General features: G+C 47.4%; 1 protein-coding gene across 1 annotated transcript in view; it reads right to left on the reverse strand.

Annotated features, from left to right (window-relative positions):
- The window catches only part of LOC133131721 (teashirt homolog 3-like), a 43,948-nt gene extending 22,957 nt beyond the window's left edge, over window positions 1–20,991 (reverse strand). Inside the window, exon 1 of the mRNA XM_061247143.1 lies at window positions 19,485–20,991. Within this exon, the coding sequence (XP_061103127.1) occupies window positions 19,485–19,524 (40 nt within the window). The 5' untranslated portion in view covers window positions 19,525–20,991. The remainder of the gene's footprint in view (window positions 1–19,484) is intronic.
- Between the last annotated feature and the right edge of the window lie 1,841 nt (window positions 20,992–22,832).

Genomic DNA, 22,832 nt, shown 5'->3' on the forward strand with positions numbered 1-22,832 from the left:
GCCCTCTCTATCGTTACTGAGAAAAGTTCACGGCACCAACCAGATCCACTGCTACTCATTAGTCATTCCATGCCAGTTTTAAATGTTTCTGGAACGGCTGGTTGGAATTCTTTATTTGTTTAAAAACAGTTATTTTTATACAAATGAATAGCTTCAGTAATAAACCCATATTTCCCCACTCACAGTTATAGAACCGGATGACTGACTTAAAGAACTGAATGACTGGCTTAAAGAACAGGATGACTGACTTAAAGAACAGGATGACTGAGTTAAAAAACAGGATGACTGACTTAAAGAACATGATGACTGACTTAAAGAACAGGATGACTGAGTTAAAGAACGGGATGACTGAGTTAAAGAACAGCATGACTGAGTTAAAGAACAGCATGACTGAGTTAAAGAACAGGATGACTGAGTTAAAGAACAGCATGACTGAGTTAAAGACCAGCATGACTGAGTTAAAGAACAGCATGACTGAGTTAAAGAATGGGATGGCGGTGTTAATATTTGATGTGCGGAGCAGCACTGAGGCTGTGGGATGAGAGGGGGAAAGCTACGCTAACGGGGAGAGGCTTTTGGCCCTGGGCGAAGCTGCAGGCTGACTCCTTTAAAGCGCTACAGCACGCCGCCCGCATTCCCACAGCCCCGCCTGGCCGTGTTATGACTGCTCCTCTCCTCGCAGCTGCAGAGACGGCGTCCTGTTGATGCGCCGCTCGGCCGATAACGCTGTGAGAAAGACCGGGAATCGCACCCTGCGCTGATTCCAGCAAATTAAACGAGCGAAGGTTTATCGAGGAGGAGGAACAGTACGCCCGCATGAACCCGAGACAGCCTCCCACGGTTCCCTGCACAAGGCTGCATGAGAGGCAGGCTTTACTGCCGAGGGTAAAAACAACACTGGGGGTGGAGGTGTGGAGGGATGGGCAGCATACTTTGAACAGAATGGCGGCCATTTTGGCTCCTCAGTACAGAGCTGTACATACTTTCATTCCAACCAAGCAGTTACACACCTGATTCCACTAATCACCCACTAGAGCAGGGGTGGCCAACCCCGGTCCTGAGAGCCGCAGGGTGTGCTGGTTTTTGTTGGGATTCAGCACTTAATTGATCAATTATGGCAGTTGATCACACAGATAAATCACCTCACCTGGATTCTGGGGTCTGAAGTATTTAAGGTGAAAACAAAAACCAGCACCCCATTGCAGCTCCCCAGGACCAGGGCTGGCCCCCGCTGTACTAGAGCCTTTGCTATGGACCTTGGTTATTAGAATCAGGTGTGCACTGGACCCACACCAACCCGCTCTGTATAACATTCACTTGACCAAAATAGTCCATCAAATACAAGCACTTACAATGTACCTTTCTTTGATGTCATAGATATACCTGCTAACCCCACACACACCTGAAAACAATTGACACTGTTCTTTTGTTGACTCTGCACAGAGCTACTACACACACACAGTGATCCTGCCCGTTATTTGACCCCACACAAGATAGGATACACACTAACCTCACCTTTCATTGACCTCACAGAGGGCTAAACAAACCCCGCCCCTTCTCTGACTGCACACAGGGCTACACAAACCCTGCCCCTTCTCTGGCCTCACACACACACCTACACAAACCCCGCCCCTTCTCTCACCTCACACAAACCAACACAAGCCCCGCCCCTCCTCTGACCTCACACACAGACCTCCCACAATCCTTTTCTCCAGCCCACATGCAGGATGAATGTAAACAAAGCGTAGCTTTCAGTGGATTACAAAGCTGTAATTTCCCTGTGCATACCCGTCTCCCACAGAAAATACCACCTCAACATTTTTGTCATATTTTCTATCTCTTTTTTAATTAAAAACCAGCCCATTCCAGACAGAGTGTGTTCTTCTTCAGAGAGGAGGGGGGCTCATACATAGTTGCACCCTTTAAAAACTGAACCAAAATCTGTGTTCCACATCCTCACCTCAGTCCAAGTCTCTGTGCCGACAGTCAGTCTTATCTGCAGTGAAGCAATGATTCCCACCACACAGAGCAGGCTGTGAAACTCCAGTCCTGGCGGACCACAGCATATGCTGGTGTGTGTGGTCTCCTTTCAATCAGCAGCCATTAAAGGCCTTCAGAACAAGGTGTGTAGACTCTGTAGCCCATGGAAGATTTAATTCATTACTCATGCTGAAACACACCAAAAAACCAGCAGACACTGTGGCCCTCCAAGACTGAGCGATGTACAGTTGATTAGACTAAGCAGGAGACAATGCAGGGTTAAGGGCCTTGCTCAAGGGCCCAACGGCTGTGCGGATCTTATTGTGGCTACACCAGGATTAGAACCACCCACCTTACATGTCCCAGTCATTTACCTTAACCACTACGGTACAGGCTGCCGTTTTCTTATCTCCTGAGTAATTAACTGAACAATTAGTGCTACTGATTGGCCAGACTGTCATCACACCTGACTCCCAGGTAAAGGGAGGGTGGCAAACCAGTAGTTCTTGGCCCTAGAGTTCCAGAACAGGGGTCTAGAGCAGTAGTCTATGGACCTGTACTTGATAATAAGAACCCACCTGGTGGTCTGGGGGGAAATTACATTTGAATATACATAAAACTCGCAATTTGCATGGTTTCCCACTGTGCTGATACTGTCAAACACTGCAGAGATAAACAGGTGCACCGGTCCCGTTGATGGCAGAGTTTTTTTGGCAGACAGAAACATTCGTATGCGGAAAGCGTTTGAAACAGGCCCGTTTCATTTAATTTACACCGTTGTGTTTATCCAGTCTGTCCTAAAAGGATCTGTGGCGGCCATGTTGGATGAGGTTTTGTCGTGAGTATGCGCTTACACCACACACAGAGTCTCTGTCCTCCATGCCTGGGCCTGCCTGGGGCCACGCCGTCACCCTGTAGGAAACCCCCCTCACAGGGGGACCCCCCCGGCACAGGGAGGAGGGGGGGAGGGGTGCCAAAGGGGGGACTGTAAGTACAATGTGAATACGAAATCCACCCGCTCTCTCACTCGACCTCTCTCTCTCTCCCAAAACTCCTCCTTCAACTACCCCATCCCTCCTGCTTTCTCCCGTTCACCCTCTTAAGCGTCTTTTACACGGCGAAAGTTAAAATTCTGTTCATAAATGATCGACACTACCACAAAACACAGGACTGCTACACAGGAGAGACCATTCATTTCCAGGTACAAGCTTAAAAAAAAAAAGTATTTGAGACTGCTCCTTTGGCAGTACCGTACTGCAGTACTGTGATATATCAGCAGTCTTGCCAAACGCCTCTCCTCTGTCTCTGTTGATGTTTCAAGCTCTGTCATTATACTGGCACAACAAAGGAATGCAAGAGAGCTGCAGAGTGTTGCTTCTCTCATTATGTGCAATTCCTCCCCTCATACACACTCCAATCCATTCTCCCTCTGAGACAGGGCACCTGAACCCCCAAACTGAGATACTGTACCCTAAACTGAGAGAGTAGGGCAGCACTGTACCCCCAAACTGAGAGTAGGGTAGAACTGAACCCCCAAACTGAGAGTAGGGTAGAACTGAACCCCCAAACTGAGAGTAGGGTAGAACTGAACCCCCAAACTGAGGGAGTAGGGTAGGAATGTACCCCAAAACTGAGAGAGTAGGGTAACACTGTACCCCCAAACTGAGAGAGTAGGATAGGACTGTACCCCCAAACTGAGAGAGTCCCATCCCCATTGCTCTGTTTTACCTGACTCCTGGAGTGTGTGTAATAGAGTATCTGCAGGTTCAGAGTCTCTCCTCTCTCTGAAAGCTGCTCAGTACTCACCCTGTTCCTCTTCCTTCTTTCAGTTTAATTACACAGAGCACCCCATGCCCAGCTGCAGAACCCTGCTGTTTTCTCTCCTTCCTCTCTTCTTCTGTTCTCTCTCTCTCTCTCTCTTCGCTACGCAGGTACAGGCAGTGAGGGAGGGGTGCGGTGGGGGGCGAGTAGGGGGTTGTATCTTTTCAGTTATCTTCCCTGCCTTTGATTAATTATTCCGTCTGACAATGGCGCGCTCCTAATGCTTTTCACCTGCCGTGGCGTGAGTGACAGCGATCCTGTCCGATTCAGCTCCGCAGCTGCCTCTACCATCGCCTAGCAACCGGGAGGTGATGGATGAGCTCCAAAGATGGAAGTCTACAATAAATCACGTCTCCCGCAATAAAACTGCAAAAAAAGAGAAAAAGAAAGAGGAGGGGTGGATGAGGAGGAGGGAGGGGGGAGGGGGGAGAGGACGAGAGGCAGGAAAAACAAAACAGCCCTTTTACTGCCGCGAGTGCCCCCCGCCTGACCTTTCACTGTACTCCTGCGCTCCTCCATTTTGGGAGCGTGTGGCAGCCGGGGCGGAAAGGAGGACAGAGAGAAGGAGGAGGAGAGAGAGAGAAAAGGAAAGGGAGGAGGAGAGAAGGAGGAGGAGAGAGAGGAGGAAAAGGAGGAGAGAGAAGGAAAAGGAGGAGAAAGAAAAGGAGGAGAGAAAGAAAAGGAGAGAGAAGGAAAAGGAGGAGAGAGAAGAAAAGGAGAGAAAGAAAAGGAGGAGAGGGAGAAGGAAGAGAAGGAGAGAGAGAAGGAAAAGGAGGAGAGAGAGAAGGACGAGGATTTAGTGTTCCTGTGCCCCGTGACGAGGCAAGTTGACCCCCCCCCCCCCCCAGGTTGCTCCAGAGCCCGTTTCTTTTGAGAAGCTGCAGCTGAAACAGAGGCTGAAATCTGGAGCACAGTTCAGCCCACAGAAAACTGCCACCTGTGTTTTCTTTTATTTTGGGAACTTGTTTCACAATGTGCAAGTTTTTCGATGTACTGCAAAATAAAACTGTCTTAACAAGCGTTTTACTCTGCTCTACTCAAGACTATTTTCTTAGAACATATTCGCTTGTTTTAAGTTGCCGTTTGCTTGACAAGTGAAATTTTCTTACCGCATTGCCAAATCTTGAAGTGTGTATAACTGTCTCTCCTCGTTGGCAATATTTTTGTCTTCTTCAGCAAAAACGTAACAGAAATAACGTTATCTTAAATTTAAGTGTAAACACAAGACTTGTAGAGACTGACTTATTTTTTGTTGGTTGTTTTACTTGTGTTCTCTGAGTACACACTGTGTTGTATTGAGTCATGCGCACTCTGTGGACTGTAGTAACAAATTTCCTCTGTAAGTAAAATAAAAAATCTAATTTCATCTAATCTAAGCTACGTTCATGGGCAGGAGAAACACACGGAATTACTTACTTTCTCATCCCTGGACCTTCCCATCTTATAATTATATAATCACTTTTCACCAGCGAAAATAAATATTTTTTACCTTACCTCACCAGGACGACAACAACAAAATAAACAGCGAACCATAACAATTGTATGCTCAGTACATTTGGAATTGTATATTCTTTTGTCCTAATACAGTTTCTCAGTGTTAAAAAAGTTTATTTTTTTCTAAAGAAGATAGTTGTCAAAATTATAGGTACCACTATTTTCAGTTATTTGTGCACCCCCATTCACAAGGATCAAACCACTGAGTTTATTCTGAAATGAATTTATGAAATTGGTGAATTTTTATCCACTCCTCCATGCCGAATGTTTCAGGACTCCTCAGATCCTCTGTGCTTATCCCTGTAAAGACATTCGCCCGGGTGTGTTTAGAAAAGGCCCTGTCTCCACCGGGCTTGAGGAAGGTCTCATCGCAGATAAAGCGGCCCGGACAGGCTGGTGTGCTGGGAAAGTTGACACGCAGACGTCAAAGCAGTAAGTGATTTATGAAAAAAGAGTTGGTTCCTGTCCCGCTAATGAACGGCAGCTGCTAGCCCTCCGTTAGCGACTTCACCCTCCCCCCCCTCCCCCCCCACACATCCCGACAGTCCGTGGGATTGCGCAACTGCACAAACACGGCATCCGGCTAAAAAAGGTCACGGCCGCGTCCGGGACCACCGGGAGGAAAGTTAACGTGCAGAAAGACACTTTTCGGCGATTAACCGACTGACCGTGTGCTCTGGTAACATGGCGGGGAAACTAGGAGCGCGGAATCGACAGGACCGAGCCCTCGCACCTGCGAAACAAACGCGCGGGAGGCTAAAGCCACAAACACAACACAAAAAATACCACAGTCTCAACAAGCATTTTAGGCTCACATTCAGACTTAAAATCATATTTCTTTGACTTTTTTACTAAATAAGACAGAAATCATTGCAAATGAGGTGAGACAGTTTAACTAATTTCAAGATGGGATAAAAAAACTTGTCAAGCAAACAGTAACTTAAAACAAGCTAATATTTTCTACTTTAGAGAACATAAATGAGAGTTGACGGTCTGTCTGTACACAGCATACACTAAAGCGCTTGTTAAGAGTGGGTATTTGCAGGGCGGAGGACCTGGCTCTCCTCTCGGGCCTTGTCCTCCGTTCTGCCCGCCGTGCTCGGCCAGTCAAAACAGTCCAGGCCATGATGAATGGCAGCGCGCCTCCCCTCCCTCATCAATCTCCCCAGCCTTTTACAGGAGCATCCATCTTAGGTCACGCTCCCGCCCCGGCTCCGTGTAACTCAGGAGGGGCCAGGCTCGCTTACAGCACCCCAAGCCAGCGCCCGCACTGTGACTGACAGCTGTCAATCTGGAGCGCTGGCACACACACAAATGCAACACACACACACGCACATACGCACACACACACACACACTTACACATGCACATGAACACCCAACACACACACACACACACTTACACATGCACACATACACACAAACACCCAATACACACACACACACAAACACACATTCACACATACACACAAACACCCAACACACACTTACACATACACAAGAACACCCAACACACACACACACTTACACATGCACACACATACACATGAACACCCAACACACACACGTACACACGCACAAATATGCATAAACACAAACTCACACACACACAAACTACCAACACACACACACACACACACACACACACATGCACACACACACAAACAAACACACACATCTCTGTGGCCATAACTCAGTTATTGAGAAGACCATAAGCTTGCAGATCTATCCATGTCCAAGCCAAGAGGTTCCAGATCGCCAAGCAACAGGACAGAAGTCTCACCGAGCCGGCCAATCACACGGAGGGGACAAATAATGTGACAGTGCAGCAGGTTCTGCTGAACGTTGTGGGGCCACAAGCGCCTTTTATTTTTAACCCTGAGCATCAGCCCTCTACAGCAGGCATGCACGAGAAGACAGCCCCCTGTCATCACAAACTCTCTCTCTCCCTCTCTCTCTGTTCCTCTCTCTCCCCCTCTCCCTTCCTCTCCCTCTCTCTACATCTCTCTCCCCCTCTCCCTCCCTCTCCCCCTCTCTGTCCCTCTCTCTCTCTGTCCCTCTCTCTCCCCCTCTGTCCCTCTCTCTCTCCCTCTATCTCTCTCTCCCCCTCTGTCCCTCTCTCCCTCCCTCTCTCTACCTCCCTCTTTCACTCTCTCTCTCCCTCCATCTGTCCCTCCCTCTCTCTCTCCCCCTCTGTCCCTCCCTCCCTGTGGCCGGTTTGATAAATGACACGCATCAGTCCCCAGTAAGAGGAAGGGTGGGCTGGTGATATATGACTCTGCTGAAAAGGAAATCCACTGTTTGGCAAAGGGTTCAGATTCAGGACTCCCAAGAATGAAATCTGTCCCTCGTCCCAGCGAAAGCCCCCCTCCTCCTCCTCCTCCCGCCACCCTCTGCCCCCTCCTCCCCCCTCCCCCACACCCAGAACAAAAAATGAGAAAAGAAAGGTGTGAGAAAGAGAGTGCAATGAAAGGAAACAAAGGAAAAAAAGAGAAAACAGAAACACTGGCTGAGTGTGGCGGAGGCCGTGCCAACACTGGCTCTTCTGGAACATGAATGTTCAGTCAGGATCGCTCGTGTGTTCAGGACAAACTGCACATCGTTGTGTTATGTTACACACTTAAACCAGCGCACTTATATTCACTGAACACATGTCTGAGCGCTGGGGTAAGGCCCCAGCTGAGACTGAAACGTGCAACCCTCTGGTTACTCCTGGTCCATTTCCCCAACCGCTGCACTGTGCTCGCTGCAGCTGCCCCTGGCAACAGTTCTGCTAAAGTTTCAAACGCCGACTCAACAGGGCTTAACGTGCCACTGAAACCCTATCGGCAAAAAGTACACACAGCCCAGACGGGCACGACGTCGTTTAAATGAACCTTTCTCTCCTCCCTTTTCCTCCCTTCTGCCCTCCCTTCTGCCTTTCCTCTCCTCCACTCTCCTCTCTCAATCTTGCTCCTCTCTTCTCTCCTCTCTTCTTCTTCTCTCAATCACTCTCCTCTCCTATCATCCCCTTTCTTCTCCACTCCTCTCTTCTCCTCCCTTCCCTCCTCTCCTGCTCTCTCTCCTCTCATTTCTCCTATCCTCACCCTCCTCTCTTCTCCTCTCCCCTGAAGCCCTGCCCATGGACTGACATCTGCAGACTCCATTTAAAAAGCAGAATGTGTCAGTTATGTGTGATCTCCCCCCTCCCCTCTGTTCTATGAGCTAGCCACTGACTCCACCTACCAACAGAGGCGGGACTGGTACAGCCTGACCCAATGGCAAGGGAGAGATGGCTGTCAATCACATTGAGCTGACGTTGCTCTGCCCTGATAGGGCACCCCTGATGAAACATTAATTAGTGACAGACCCAAATGTAGAGCTGGCCTTTCCTCTCCCACCTTCCTGTTCCTATCAGCAACGATACACCCAAACCCAGGGCTCACACAACCACAACTTGCACTCTGCTCTTACACACACACACACACACACACAACTTGCACACTGCTCTCTCACACACACACACACACACTGCTCACAGAAACACAACTCATACTCAGCTCTTACACACACGCACACCCAAACCCAGCGCTCACACAAACACAACTTACACTCTGCTCTTACACACGCACGCAGTCACACACAAACACACAACTTACACACTGCTCTCTCTCTCTCTCTCTCTCTCTCTCTCTCTCTCTCTCTCTCACACACACATATACAGCTCAGACAATTTACACACTGCTCTCTCTCTCACACCCACACACACACACACACTACACACACTGCTCACACAAACACAACTTACACTCTGCTCTTACACACATACACACACACACAGACACACAGACACCCAACACAGACTGCTCACACAAACACATCCTACACACACAGCTCACACACTGTTCATGGGCACACAAACACACGCGCACATGCAAACACATGCACACATACACAGCATGAACATAACACACACCCACATGATGTATGAACATGATGAACCTCAGCAGCCCTGGACTGGGACCACCAACACCCCTCATTTCCCCACTTCCTCTCCTCCACTGGGCTTACAGACAGAAAGAAAAACACGTCTGAGACTGACCAAGATCAAGTACAGAGAACACAAAGAGAGAGAAACACAGACCACTCTAAGCAGCTCTGGCAATGACAGATAGAAAAACAGGACACAGAGTGCGTGTGTGCGTGTGCGTGTGTGTGTGTGTGTGTGTGTGTAGGTGTGTGTGTACGCTAGCTTCCAAGCCTGCATGTGAGTGACAGAGAGCTGGTGAGTGAGCTTGTGTGAGAGAGGAGAGAGAGTGTATGAGAGAGAGTGTGTGTGAGTGGGAGAGAGTGTGACAGGGTAAGAGTGTGAGAGAAAGAAGGAAAGAAAGTGAGGGGGGAAGAAAGAGAGAGGTGAAAAGACTGCCAGGGTGCCAACGTTGGACCCGATTACACGGCCCATATAGTTCACAGAACCGCTGTTAGCCATCTCCACACAATGTCCATCATGGCTGCCTCTGTTAGCCATCACTACAGAACTTCCATCATGGCTGCTACTGTTAGCCATCACTACAGAACTTCCACCATGGCTAATACTGTTAGCCATCTCTACAGAACGTCCATCATGGCTGCCACGGTTAGCCATCTTGCTCTCAGCTGAGGGTTACTGATAAACCAAACAAAACCAAGCCGTCCTGGCAGCATCAGTCATGTCCACAGTAAAAGTACCCTAATTACTCCCTGCCCGGTCCCGCCCCCAGGGTCCTGAAAATGACACACAATGGCACATGGACTGATTGGTCCAGAGGGCTGCATGTCAACATGAGACAATCTGCACTGACACACAACATGCTGAGCGAAAACAGGAAATAGAGACAGAGACGGACAGTGAGAGAGGTAATTACACTTCCTCTCAACATAAGGGAGAATGTCTACCCAAAATTCCCAGAATTCAAAACTGTAAATGCCCACCAAACGCTCCTCTATTTATTTGGGTGACCCACAAAATGCTTCAAACCAGTGAGCATATTTGGGTAGGCCTATATGCACGTACACTGCATGTCTGACACTTGTCATATAAAGAAATATCTATTATAGTTCATTAAAATGTATATGTGTTGTAGATGTGGAATTGTATTTATTTCTTCTGTATGTTTATTGTAGTTCAATCTGTTATAGCCTGTTTGTTATGTCTGTTATGTCAGTGTTGGCTTTGGCAATGCAAGTGTACCCTTACCATGGCAATAAAGCTGATTTGATTTGAATTTTATTGAATATGAGAGAGAGAATCATTGAGAGAAGAAAGGTAGATGGATGGATGAAGAGAGATGGATGGAGTCTTTATTCTCGGTGTGAATCCAGTGGCGGTTCCCCAGGTAGCTCAGAGGGTTCACAGGACTTCAATGAACTCCTCCCCCCCCCCTCCACCATAAACCCCTCCCCCCCCCCGTACCCACCACCAAAAATCCCTTCCCCCCCCTTTACCCACCACCATAAACCCCTCCCCCCCTTTCCCCATCACCATAAACCCCTCCCCCCTCCATAAACCCCTGGCTCCGCCCAAGACATCCATACACACAGTGTGTGCTGTGAAAGACCTCAAATTTCCTGTTTCTGAAAGTCTGTTCTTAAACCCACAAATGCCAACCATTTTAAACACCCCTCCTCCTCCCCTCCCCTCCCCGGACGCCCGTCGAAAGCATAGTACGGCACCGAAACGAGCCCACCCCCACAGCGGGAGACAGCTGTGTCGCTCCGCTCCCTCTGACTCATCACTTTCAGAAATAAACAAGAAAAGTTTGAACGTATTGAATGACACCATTACTCCCTAATCGCCAGGGAAACAGCACTTAAAGCCATTGATTATGTAATTAGGAGCCCTGTCCCTGGAGACGCGCACAGGAAGGGCTACGGGGCGGCCGGCCCTCTGACACGCGGCAGAAACACTCCAGCGCCTCCCAGGAAGAGCAACAGCGTGGACGCTCACAGTTGTGGAGCTGCACTGTGTTCGCTGGCTGTGTGCACCAGGGCTCCCCCACCCCGGGGTCAAAAGTAGTCAAGGGTTATACATTTCAAATATAATGCATTTGTATCCACAGATTTGTATTATTTTTAATCGGGGACCCAGAGGGACCTACCGTACCTTCCAGGGGTCAACAGGCCACCTGTTGAGAAAGCTGGGTGCAGACTCAAACATTAACCCCTTATTGGCGGATGCGACGCCAGCGCTGTATTTGATCATACGACCGTTTTTCAAGACACATGTTGAAATGCATTGTGATTCCTACGTTTTTCTATGCGTTTTCCATAGGATGCCTTAGTCCAGAAGAACTTCTCAGAATGTAGTTATAGGTTTAACCCTGGCTTACTCAACCTGCCACCCATTGTTGTTCTCTCCTTCTCCACCTCAGCCGATGTGTGGAGAGCGTTCTGGCCCAAAATGGCTGCCATTATGGCTGCTTCGGGGGGAGTTTCCCCCTCATCACTGGCACTTTGAGTGTGAGAAAAGATCAATTTAACTGCAATGATCTATCTATCTATGCATCTAAAACCACATTACAACCACAAACTTCCAGACAAAACGTCACAATCGCAAACCACTTCACAGAACTCCACAACCGCAAACCACTTCACAAAACTCCACAACCGTAAACCACTTCACAACCATAAACCGCCACACTGAACTCCACAACCCTAAACCACTTCACAAAACAATCTTCAGGTAAAGACAAACAGAAGTGAAATAAATAGTTTTACCATCTTAAAGAGAAAGCTCTCACCAGATCACCCTCCAAAACCATTCCTTGTCGACACAAGTTCCAGGGAGTGAGGCTGAACACTATACACAGGGAAATTCTGATTATTTAGTGACTATTTCTGATTAATTCATTTTTTGTCGCCACTTTGGTATGATATATACCTAAAATAGACTTTTTGATTGAGAAAATTTGTAAATGAAATTGTATATTATTTCATTTACAAATTTTCTTTTTTTCTATTTTAGGTATATATCATACCAAAGTGGCGACAAAAAATGACACTAAATAGTTTTAGTGTCTATTAAGACACTAAATAGCTTTAGTGTCTATTAAGCACCTCTACGACACCACAAACAAAAAAGTTGATAACGTCATGGTGAGGGAGGACAAGTGAGTGAGTGAGTGAGTAAGAGTGTGAGAGAGAGGGAGGGAGAGTGAGTGAGAGTGAAAAGAGAGGGAGCGAGGGAGAGAGCGTGTGAGAGAGAGAGAGTGAGAGAGGGAGGGGGAGTGAGTGAGTGAGAGGGAGAGAGAGAGGGAGGAAGAGAGAGTGAGAGGCAGAGTGAGTGAGAGGGAGAGAGAGAGAGAGGGAGAGTGAGTGAGAGAGAGAGAGAGGGAGGGGAGAGTGAGTGAGAGAGAGAGAGAAGGGGGGAGAAATATGACGGAAAGAAGAGGAGGCTGCTTTGTGTGCAGGTTTAAAGACTAACTGCTGATGCATCAGTTATTGACTCCTTCGCTGCCCACATCGCTCAAGGCTGAACGCTGGAGGAAATGACAGGCCCAGGCGCCGGTAATAAACTGAGACCCGCGGGACCAGCACCGCCTAACTGACAGCTGTCAGGCTAACCTGAGCCAACAACGCTCCTGTTTATCCACCGCCGGGCCCGCCAACACTCCCCGGCTCTTAGCGCGCCTGCTTTCTCCCTTTCTCCTGCCTTTCTTTCTGTAACCTAGACCCTTCCATCCACCTCTCCCTCTTTTTCTTACACTCCCTCCCTCCCTCCCTCCCTCCTGGCCCATCTCCGGGCTCTTAAACCCCTGCATTGTTGCCCAGTCCTGGTCGCAGAAAGGAGGAAGATGGCCGTGGCTAATCGAGTGGTCAGCTGGAGGCAGTCGTGGGGAGGCGGGAATGTGGGGAGTTTGTGTGGGGCAGTAATCCGGAGCATGCCCCCGAGGGGGGTGGGGGGGGGGGGGGGGTGTAACGTTTGGACGACACCAGGCTGGGGGGAGTGGCGGGTGGCGGTGACAGATAGGTCCAGTTGGCTAGAGACGACACGCCCACAAAAACCCCATAATCCCCCCAGACTCAACCACTGAGGGGGAACGTTCAGCGGAGTTTCCACAGGACATGAACAAAGTCTTTAAATGAGAACAATGCTGTCATATATGAGAATTATAGCGATTCTCTAAACACTTATTATAAAAAGCTATTATCTACGATGACTCCCTATTTTCCCCCTTGGAAGGCTCCGCCTACATGCCTATGACTGGATCGATATTGGCCACAGCGCCAGAAAGCACAGTGTGTGAGCATGAAGCACTCCCTGTACTGTAGGCCAGACAATAACAGCACCACAGAGGGCTGAGCAGTGGGCCTAACTTCAGCGTGGCGAAGGCTTCACTGAGCCAGCCCGTTAAAGCCAGTGCCACTTTTCTCTTTTTCTTACATGGTCACGCCAACATCACCATGTTGTGATGGTGCTGAAACATTCAGATGTTGTATGGGATCACTGCAGTTTTTTTGTTTGGGGTGCAGGGTCGAATATGTTATTGTTTGGGGTTCAAAAACGTTTCTATAACTTTACAGAGCTTGTCTGGTGTACTGGTAGATATGAAATTCTCTCAACAGGGGCAAAGCCCGCCTTCTGGTCCTCTTGGTTGGTTGAATTGCAGCCGGCGAGATCAATCGAGCACAGAAAAGTATTTGAATCCAAACCAATTACGTTTTTGAACAGTTCTGCACCCAAAACAATACAATGATCCTGTAACATATCTGCATGTATCAGCAACACCACAGCATTGCGACATTGTGTCCTACAGACAGAAAGGGTACAGGTTATAGGTGTTAGATGTTTATACTGTCTAAGAGCGATCGTCTTCAGGCCAACGGTCAGCATACTGAGCTGTTTTATTGGCTCCTATCCAGCTGGGACTATTCATGGTGACGTAACTAACTGCCTTGCGGAACTTTGCAACAACCCAGCTCTTCAAAAACAAAAAACTAAGAAAAGTGCTCCATCCGTGGACAAAGGAAGTTTTAGCACTGGTCCGAGCCACCCCCTCTCCTGGGCTAGTCCACCCCCAGCACACACCCACACCCCCCAGGTCCCAGCTGACGGGGGCGTCCAGGCTGGAAGCTAATCACACGGCCCTCTCATTACGCCCATAGGTGCCGTTGCCTGCGGTTCACGATTACCCGGCTAGCAGGGAATGCTAGTCACCTGCAGCCTGAAAGCGAGTTAATGCACAGCTCAGGACAGGCAGGGCGGGGTAGTACAGGAGCTCATTACATCAGACTAGCACTGGGCCTTACCCAGCGAGGGTGACGGCAGAGCGGGGTGTTACAGGAGCTCATTACATCAGACTAGCACCGGGCCTTACCCAGCGAGGGTGACGGCAGAGCGGGACTGTCAGCTCCAATCATTAAGCCTGTCTGGAGCCCGTCAGGCTCACTGCTAATTAGGCGAACACTGATGAAGCTGGCAAAACAACTCCTCTTTTTATATGGCTGAGAAGACCTTTCAGATGGAGGGAGGGGAGGATGAGAGAGAGAGAGGAGGGAGGGGAGGATGAGGGAGAGAGAGAGGGGGGGTGAGGAGGATGAGGCAGAGAGAGAGAGGGAGGGAGAGAGGGAGAAAGAAAGAGGGGGTGAAGAGGATGAGAGAGAGGGGGAGGGAGGGAGAGGGAGAGAGAGAAAGAGAGAGGGGGGTTGAGGAGGATGAGAGAGAGAGAGGGGGGGGTGGGAGAGAGAGGAGAGGGACAGAGGGAGAAAGAGAGGGAGATTCTTTTTAATTTTTATTTTATTTTATTTTCTTCTGGTGGAATTCTCAAGGTTGCAGCAGGGGGACTGAGCTTTCCTCCCCCAAAAAAAGTTCCAAATCAAAGGCCGGCCTTCCTGACGTCTCTCCTCGCTCTCTCTCCATCACCGGAGCCATCAATTTGTCCTCGCTCTTTGTGTGCCTCCGAGCAGTCGCGACCCTTATGAAATGCAGCTGTGGGGCCAGCTGAGGGGGTGGGGGGGGAGAGGCCTGGGTGTGTGTGTGTGCGTGTGTGTGTGTGTGTGTGTGTGTGTGTGAGGGGGAGGGCAGAGGGGTGTGTGTGTGTGTGTGTGTGCATGTGTGGGGGGGGAGAGGCCTGGGTGTGTGTGTGTGTGTGAGGGGGGGCAGAGGTGTGTGTGTGTGGGTGGGTGGGTGGGGGGCAGAGGCATGGGTGTATGTGTGTGTGTGTGGGGGGGGTAATAAAAAAGAAATACAGGAGGGCACTGTGCGTCTTTATAATAATAATAAAAACCCAGCTCTCTCCCTTGTCCTCATCCGGCCATCAGCTGAACAAATGCTTTATTTTTTCACTCTCCTCCAATAAAAAGCCTTTTGGTCATTCTTCAGCCCCCCACCTCCCACCATCCCATCCGCCCCAAGAGAGTGTCCATTAGGCAAAAGCATTTTGATAAAGTAAAGCTTGGATGAACGTATGGAAAAAAAAGAATGGAAGCACTCAGTCTGCCAACTTCTGATTGACCATTAAAGCTATTGATGAATGCTGCTGTCAGACTGGAGACAATTAAATCAAATATGAGACAAAGTTGTTTTGACGGGTCGTTTTGATGGAGTGAACCGCTCTTCCGGCTGCCGATTAGACCACTGGTGTTCCTCACGCACGCGCATGTGCCCACTCACACACACACACACACACACACACACACACACACACACACACACACACAGTACAAACACACACTCACACACACATACAGGACAGACTCACACACATACAGTACAGACACACACACATACAGTACAGACACACACATGCATGCGCCCACTCACACACACACACACACACACACAGTACAGACACACACACATACAGTACAAACACACCACACACACTACGGTCACACATACACACACACACACACACACACACTACGGTCACACATACACACACACACACCACACTACGGTCACACACACACACGCACACACACACACACTACGGTCACACACACACACACACACACACACACACACCACTACGGTCACACATACACACACACTACAATCACACACACACAATCAGTACATAATGTGATCATGTCTGTGGAAGTAAGCATTCCATGTCATGACTGCAGCCATTATGAAATGCTTAAGAGCATTTCATATGAGTGGATTTATATATTGTTTTGCCTGTTTTGTGCGTACGGGTTATACGTGCTAAAGGCCTTATTGCTTCTCCCTGATCATAAGAGTCTGCAAAAGGCCTTGTCTCAGGACCCAACCTGGAGGTGTGTTCCATTTCACACTCACCCAGTACACAGCGAACAAACTGAAATCAGAGAGGTGAGACAATCCGCTCAAATCACCGGAGCGACCGACAGCAAGGTGACATGGGAAAAAACTGTTCCGCTCCGAGCTTTCGCTCAGACGCTGTAAACTCTGTCATTGCTAATATTCAGTTTACAAGCCTGTTGCAGTTTGTAGTGTTCTACTATCCCATTATTCCCCACAAGCCCATTCTTTAAATGTCAAAACATGAAATATAATTGTACGCATAAGAACATTTGAGCATTTAATAAATACTCTCACCTTGACCAGCTTACACAAGGCGATACGTAAACGTTTAAGAAAAGAATAGATCATGCCACATCACTAGTGTGAGAACCAACAGTTATAGCCCATACAGGTACCTACACCACGCAGTTAAATGCCATAGTAGGCACAAACGGAAAATACACAACAAAATATACTCAGGTACTCATTAATAAATAGTCACATTTATGCATTAGCACTTAGCCCGAGTCAGGCAACATCTATGAAAATGACAAGGCCAAAAATGTGATACCTGAGCCAGGTTTCTCTCAGGCCTTACCATCGTCTGAATTCAGTTTACACGGACTACGCATTTTTGTGCCACAAGCGCTCAAATCGGTACTAGCTGTAAGCTGGTACCCGTCTGGCTCACTTAGTTCTGGTTCCAGGTGATTTTCCATTATCGTGTATTGTGGTGCTGACCTGTTTTAGCTCAGCCGGCTGGCATCCCAAGTTCCCGGCCTACTTACCAGAGAGCTGTGGGTGTAATCATAACTGTCCTTCCTGCATTTTCACAGAAGCTAGAGACCGTGAGAACGTAAACACAGAGGAGGACAGGGGCTAAGCTACCTCTGCTGACGAAGAGCCACAAACCCCCACAGCTGGACGCGGCATGCGTAAGTGTTAAAACCTCAGCCCCCCGAAACGAAGTCCAGGCCGTCAGCTCGATAGCGCAAGACGCCAGCGTTCACAGTGACATCATCTGAAACCGGTCTGGATCGATGTCAATGTCTGCAGCGCGTCATATCGCTGCAAGCACTTCGTTAATGAACCAGCGGTTCGTTCCAAAATGGATTCCAGCTGTTTGTCAAGAGGTAGCTCTCTAGAGCTACGAGCTAATGTGCTGTGTTTGCGGCCATCTTGGTCCTGGCTACCACTAGAGGGGGGTCATTTTGTTCTAGCATAGGGCTCTCTAAACTTAACAAGAGACACATTGGAATGTGTCAGAAGCACTTCACAAATGCCACTGCACCACGACAGCATATTAGTCATTCCATACACACAGCCTACAGTTGTATTACATTTCAAAAGATACTGTAACTGACATATCATTTTGTAGCTAGCTAATAATACCACGTATATTACTCTGTAATAACTGGTTCCATTATTCCTGAAGCAGCTTATTTATGACAAGCATACTCTCAGCCACATTAGGACCATTATGCAACTGGATCTCTCTGGTTAAACACAGTTTCCATTTTACTGTGATCTGTGCAACAGTGTGTGCATTAAATACAACCTCAGGAAATGGAAGTGTGCTGAAGCAGGTCAGACAGCTTCACCCCAAGCTCCACAGTGGACTCAAATCTAATTCACTCGCATATACAGATGGAGACCTTACCTGACCTCACGCATCCAGAGTAACTTAAAAGCAAAGTAGGGTATTTTCAAATTGAAATATTCTCCTAATCCATTTTAGTCTCATATGGGTATGTCTTTGGCCTGCCAAACTGTCATGTAAAGCCAGTGCTCAGCATTAAAGCCTTTATACATTTTTCTAATAATCTGCCATAAAACGTCCCCTTCAAAATAAAAAAAGTAGTTAAGATTAGTAGACTAGTGTAGTATTAGGTTTATAGCGGTAGGAGATGGTTAGAATAATTAAGATCGCCGTTGCTCACTTTGCTTTAAAACGCTTAAAGTACTCCGTTCTCTGTATTTTAATGCGGCCCTTGGCAATGGCAGAGTCAAAAAAAAAAAAAACACACAAAAGATGCAATTAAGGTTATTTTAATGAGTAGTTGTCAGACCAGACATGACATCACGGGACCCGGGGTTGCCATGGGGAGAGGTTTATTGATGTTTATCGGGAATGAATAGATCAAAGGCACGCCAGATGACAGGCGATCAATCAGCCGTCAAATCAAAGATGGCAAGTGTCCATGAAAGCCTCTTCTACTCCACGTACTCCCATTGTCGGCTGGGAATTAATCTTTAAGTCTTTCTCGACACAGAAAGTGAAGCGAAGCGCAAAGCAAAAGTTGACATTTTGTGATCAAATGTTCGAGCACAAAGCCCCAAAACAGAGACGGCGGGCATCAAAGAGTTTCCTAACAGTCAGCTGACACGGGAGACCGTTTTCCTTCGGTACTTTATAGATCCGGAGTTAATATATGAGGCTAAATGAGAGGAGAAGGCCGGGGGAGGGAGATTATGGGGTTAGTTGACTAAAAGGAAAATGATTATCGAAGTCAAAGTTGACTTTGCAAAGTCGTATATGATATGTAACTAGATGTGCGCCAGCAGCCCGCTCCCAGAAGTCGCATTCTTCTGTGATTGTTGTGAAAGTAGCAGCATATAACGACATGTCGTGTTCATAAAACTTACACTAAATGGAAACTTAGGAATTATGTAGCCTTTGAGAAATGCGTTTTCATCATTACTCAGCTAAGAAACCAATAATCAAACATAACCAGCCCGTAAAATTACATATTGTTGCAAACTATTAATAGCCTAACACATCACTAGCCAAGAAAAGCATAAAAACGTAGCCGCCAGTTAGGATCACTTCCACCTGAGAGCGAAATATACTGATCTGGCGAACAGAAATACGCATGTAGACCCAGCTTATCTTTTCGGTTGTAGGCTAAACGTTGCGACAACAGCAAATCCAGAAACAGAAAAGTGAACGGAAAATCTCCTCGTACCTGCCGCCCGCCGGGGCGCCTGCTGTTTCCTCCTCGGCATGTTGGTTTTGGGATCTCCGAAGAGTTGCTTCGAGCCTCACAGATTCCGAGCTGCTACGCTCTCCTTTGATTGCGGCGCTTTCATACACGACACCTGGGGCGCTTTGAGAAGGCAGACATAGATCGGCAGTTTTCAAACAAAAAAGTCCAACTGAAGGGAAAGGCAGATGTGACGAAGAGGCTAATTTCTCCCTCCTTCTCGACGAAGATATCACAGTGGACCAGTAGTACGGCGGAAAACCCCTCCTAAACGCGATCCACACTCCGTGTTGGGAGCTGCAACAGGCAAGCTTAGAGGAAAACGAGACGATCGCGTCACTCAAAGTCTGCAAACGGGAAAACATCAAGCGCTGTCACATTAACTCCTTGCAGTTCGAACGGTTAGAAAACAGCGTCATGTGGGCACATTGCTCGTGCCTTCCCATCACAACCTATCATCGCTAAATCTGAGCTGAACGAAGTATAAGCAATGCCAATGCTAATTTATTATGCTTTCTAACCGTGTTATAATTAATATTGTCGTAATCTATCCATGGTTGGGACACATCAAGAACAAGATATTAAGACAGCTTCCCCTTATCCGATAACAGTATTTCACAAAAAATCAGATGTCTCTTTCTTAATCGATTGACAGAATAAACTACCTATGCGGAATCACTTCCCTGAATTAACAATACGTATTATTTCCAGATAAAACAACAGGGCATGATTTGCGTGTTGCTGTGAGCGATTATTGTTTGCCCTGGAGTATGGCTCCCAACAATTACTGGTAACGAAAACACGAATATTGAATTCCGTTCCAGAGAACAGGCAGGGTATCTTTTGAGTTGATGCGCGTAACTGTCCCTCAAACACAGCAGCTATTTCCCCTAAATGCGTTACACAATCCGTGGTTGGAATCGATGAGATATGTGCTTGATTGGATGTCCCTTGTTGTGATAATGAACATCAGAATAAGGGGATGGACTCTCGCTGCGCTTTAGCCGTCCTGTGAACATGATTCAAGAGCTGCACAGCCAAACATATTCTTGGCTGCTAAACCACTTTCTTCCTCCTTTCATTGTGTGGTTGATAGTGGGTATGTACAGCACCAACACCAAATCAACGGCGACTTCCCCGCATCAAGGTGCTTTCGTTTCTACGCTTCAAAAGAGTCAAACACAAATTCCGTAACAATGTTCTTTTTTCCACTATAGAAGGACAATGATTGTTCTCACTTTTTTACGGCAAGATAAATATTCTCCAAATACCCCATCCTTGAAGACACGGTACCTTTCCACAAATGAGACAAATCTTTGCGATTTTCAATGCTACTCCTTTTCTTTTCCCCTTATCAAGTTACTGGCAAACATAAATGGCCTACTTTCAAATGAAAAGGTGGATAAGTTGTCCGTATTTTTATTTTTACGTTTTTAGAGCGTCCTTAGTGGTGGAGTAACCGCAGTCGTCAGTTATTTTCTGGTGGAAATGCAACCTTGAACGCAGAAAATACGAATAGTATCTTGCAAACGAGGGAAATGGTAAGTTGTCAAATTCCCCTTCTGCTGACAAATGTGTTCAATTCCATGCCGTTGCGATGTCGGTGGTCTCTATATCACATATCCGTTCGGCCAGAGAAGGAATCAAATCCTGGATACGGGAAGAGGGGCCGTTAGAAAAGAACAGAATAGCCTGTCCGATCGACGAGCCAAGCTTGCGTGGAGATGCGAGAACTCGGGATTCGGTTTTAGCCCAGTCTCGCTGCGCGCGCTGCGGATCTAACTGCAGCTCACGCCGTAAGATCCGCCCTAAACATCTGTCTGTCTCATCATTGGCGAATCCATCAGTGTCGCACTCGCTGCATATTGCATGATACCACAGACATAAAAGCTAGCAGGCATCCGAACCGCTAAAATGCTGTTGATCTGTAGGTTTCGGAGCGTTAAATGCATCTGAGGTTTCTCATTTCAGAGGCGGCATCAAACTGGAATAGACAGCATATATTTCATGCGATGTCATAGGCCACAGACACACACGCATAACATTGTACTGACTATTCCTTCGGGTAGGCTACTTTGTTTCGTTTGATTTTGCACCAAAATGAGTAGGCTACAGATCGACAGCATTGCACTCTGTTTTGGAGGCATAGCTGCGTTTCTCAAATTTTGCCCACGTTGTATTATTTTGCAGCGACGTGGCTTTGCATACCTGACACACTCACAAGCAAATGTAAACCTGTAGGCTATTTGTGACTCTCATATTACATATTATGTAAAAGAAATTCCACACGATGTCACAACACGAAATGTGATATCACAACATATGATATGTAAATTGTAGTAGGCCTGCTTCATTAGCTGTTTTTTTCCCCGCACAATGAGCACTTAAGTAGCCTGTCACCCGTGTTGTGGTTTCCAACCCCGCTAGCATAAGCATAATGATTATCGGTGGTCGTGTTTAACTAGAGAGTGTGGTGCAAAACTTTTCTTCACCCATGATCCGTGAAACAACCCCGGTCTGAAGCATAAGGCGATTGCCTTAGTACTGTATTTTGCACATGCCACACTAGTGCAACACACACATGCGAGCGTTTCTGGGTGATTAGTTGCAGTTCGAGGTACATATATTACATAGGTACAGATAGAGCGTGAAAGTCTATGGAGTCTCTCTCTCTCTCTCTCTCTCTCTCTCTCTCTCTCTCTCTCTGCGCGCGCGCGCGCGTGTGTGTGTGTGTGTGTGTGTGGGCCTGATGTGGACAAGTGCGAAACTATTAGAGTGCATTGCACTCTAAGGTGTATAGGTATGTGAAGTCCTAGCTCATTATAGTCTACATTTCTTTTGGGGGAATTGCTTGGTTTAAACACTGAATCCGTAAAGATTTTACAACACCAAGGCAACCAAACAAACTTGAACTCCTCGCTGGATCCACGTGCGTGACTGGGTGTGTGATGAGGTGGTGGAGGTCTGCGTCAGTTTCACACTGCTCGAGTCTACATGGACTCGTCGTTCACGGTTTCACTCTGCGTTTGCCCTATACGCTATAGGTCGATTTTCTAAGAACGTTTTATATTTATTTATTAAGTTTTCACATATCTCATTTACAGTAATGACAAATGTATCTGATGTGCATTTAAGGGATACACATACGTGTCACTTAGAATTTGTATTTTATTTCATTATATTTTTATAATATATAGGCTTTCTCTTTTCTTTTAGAAAATGACCAGATGCAAATGACAATTTTCTGATGCCAAAGATTAATTAGTAGATATTACAGTTTAAGTGGCTGGTATCACCCCATCCATCGGAAAAAATTTTTATTTTACTCGT

The sequence above is a fragment of the Conger conger genome, chromosome 6, assembly GCF_963514075.1.
Source record: "Conger conger chromosome 6, fConCon1.1, whole genome shotgun sequence".
Taxonomy (NCBI): domain Eukaryota; kingdom Metazoa; phylum Chordata; class Actinopteri; order Anguilliformes; family Congridae; genus Conger; species Conger conger.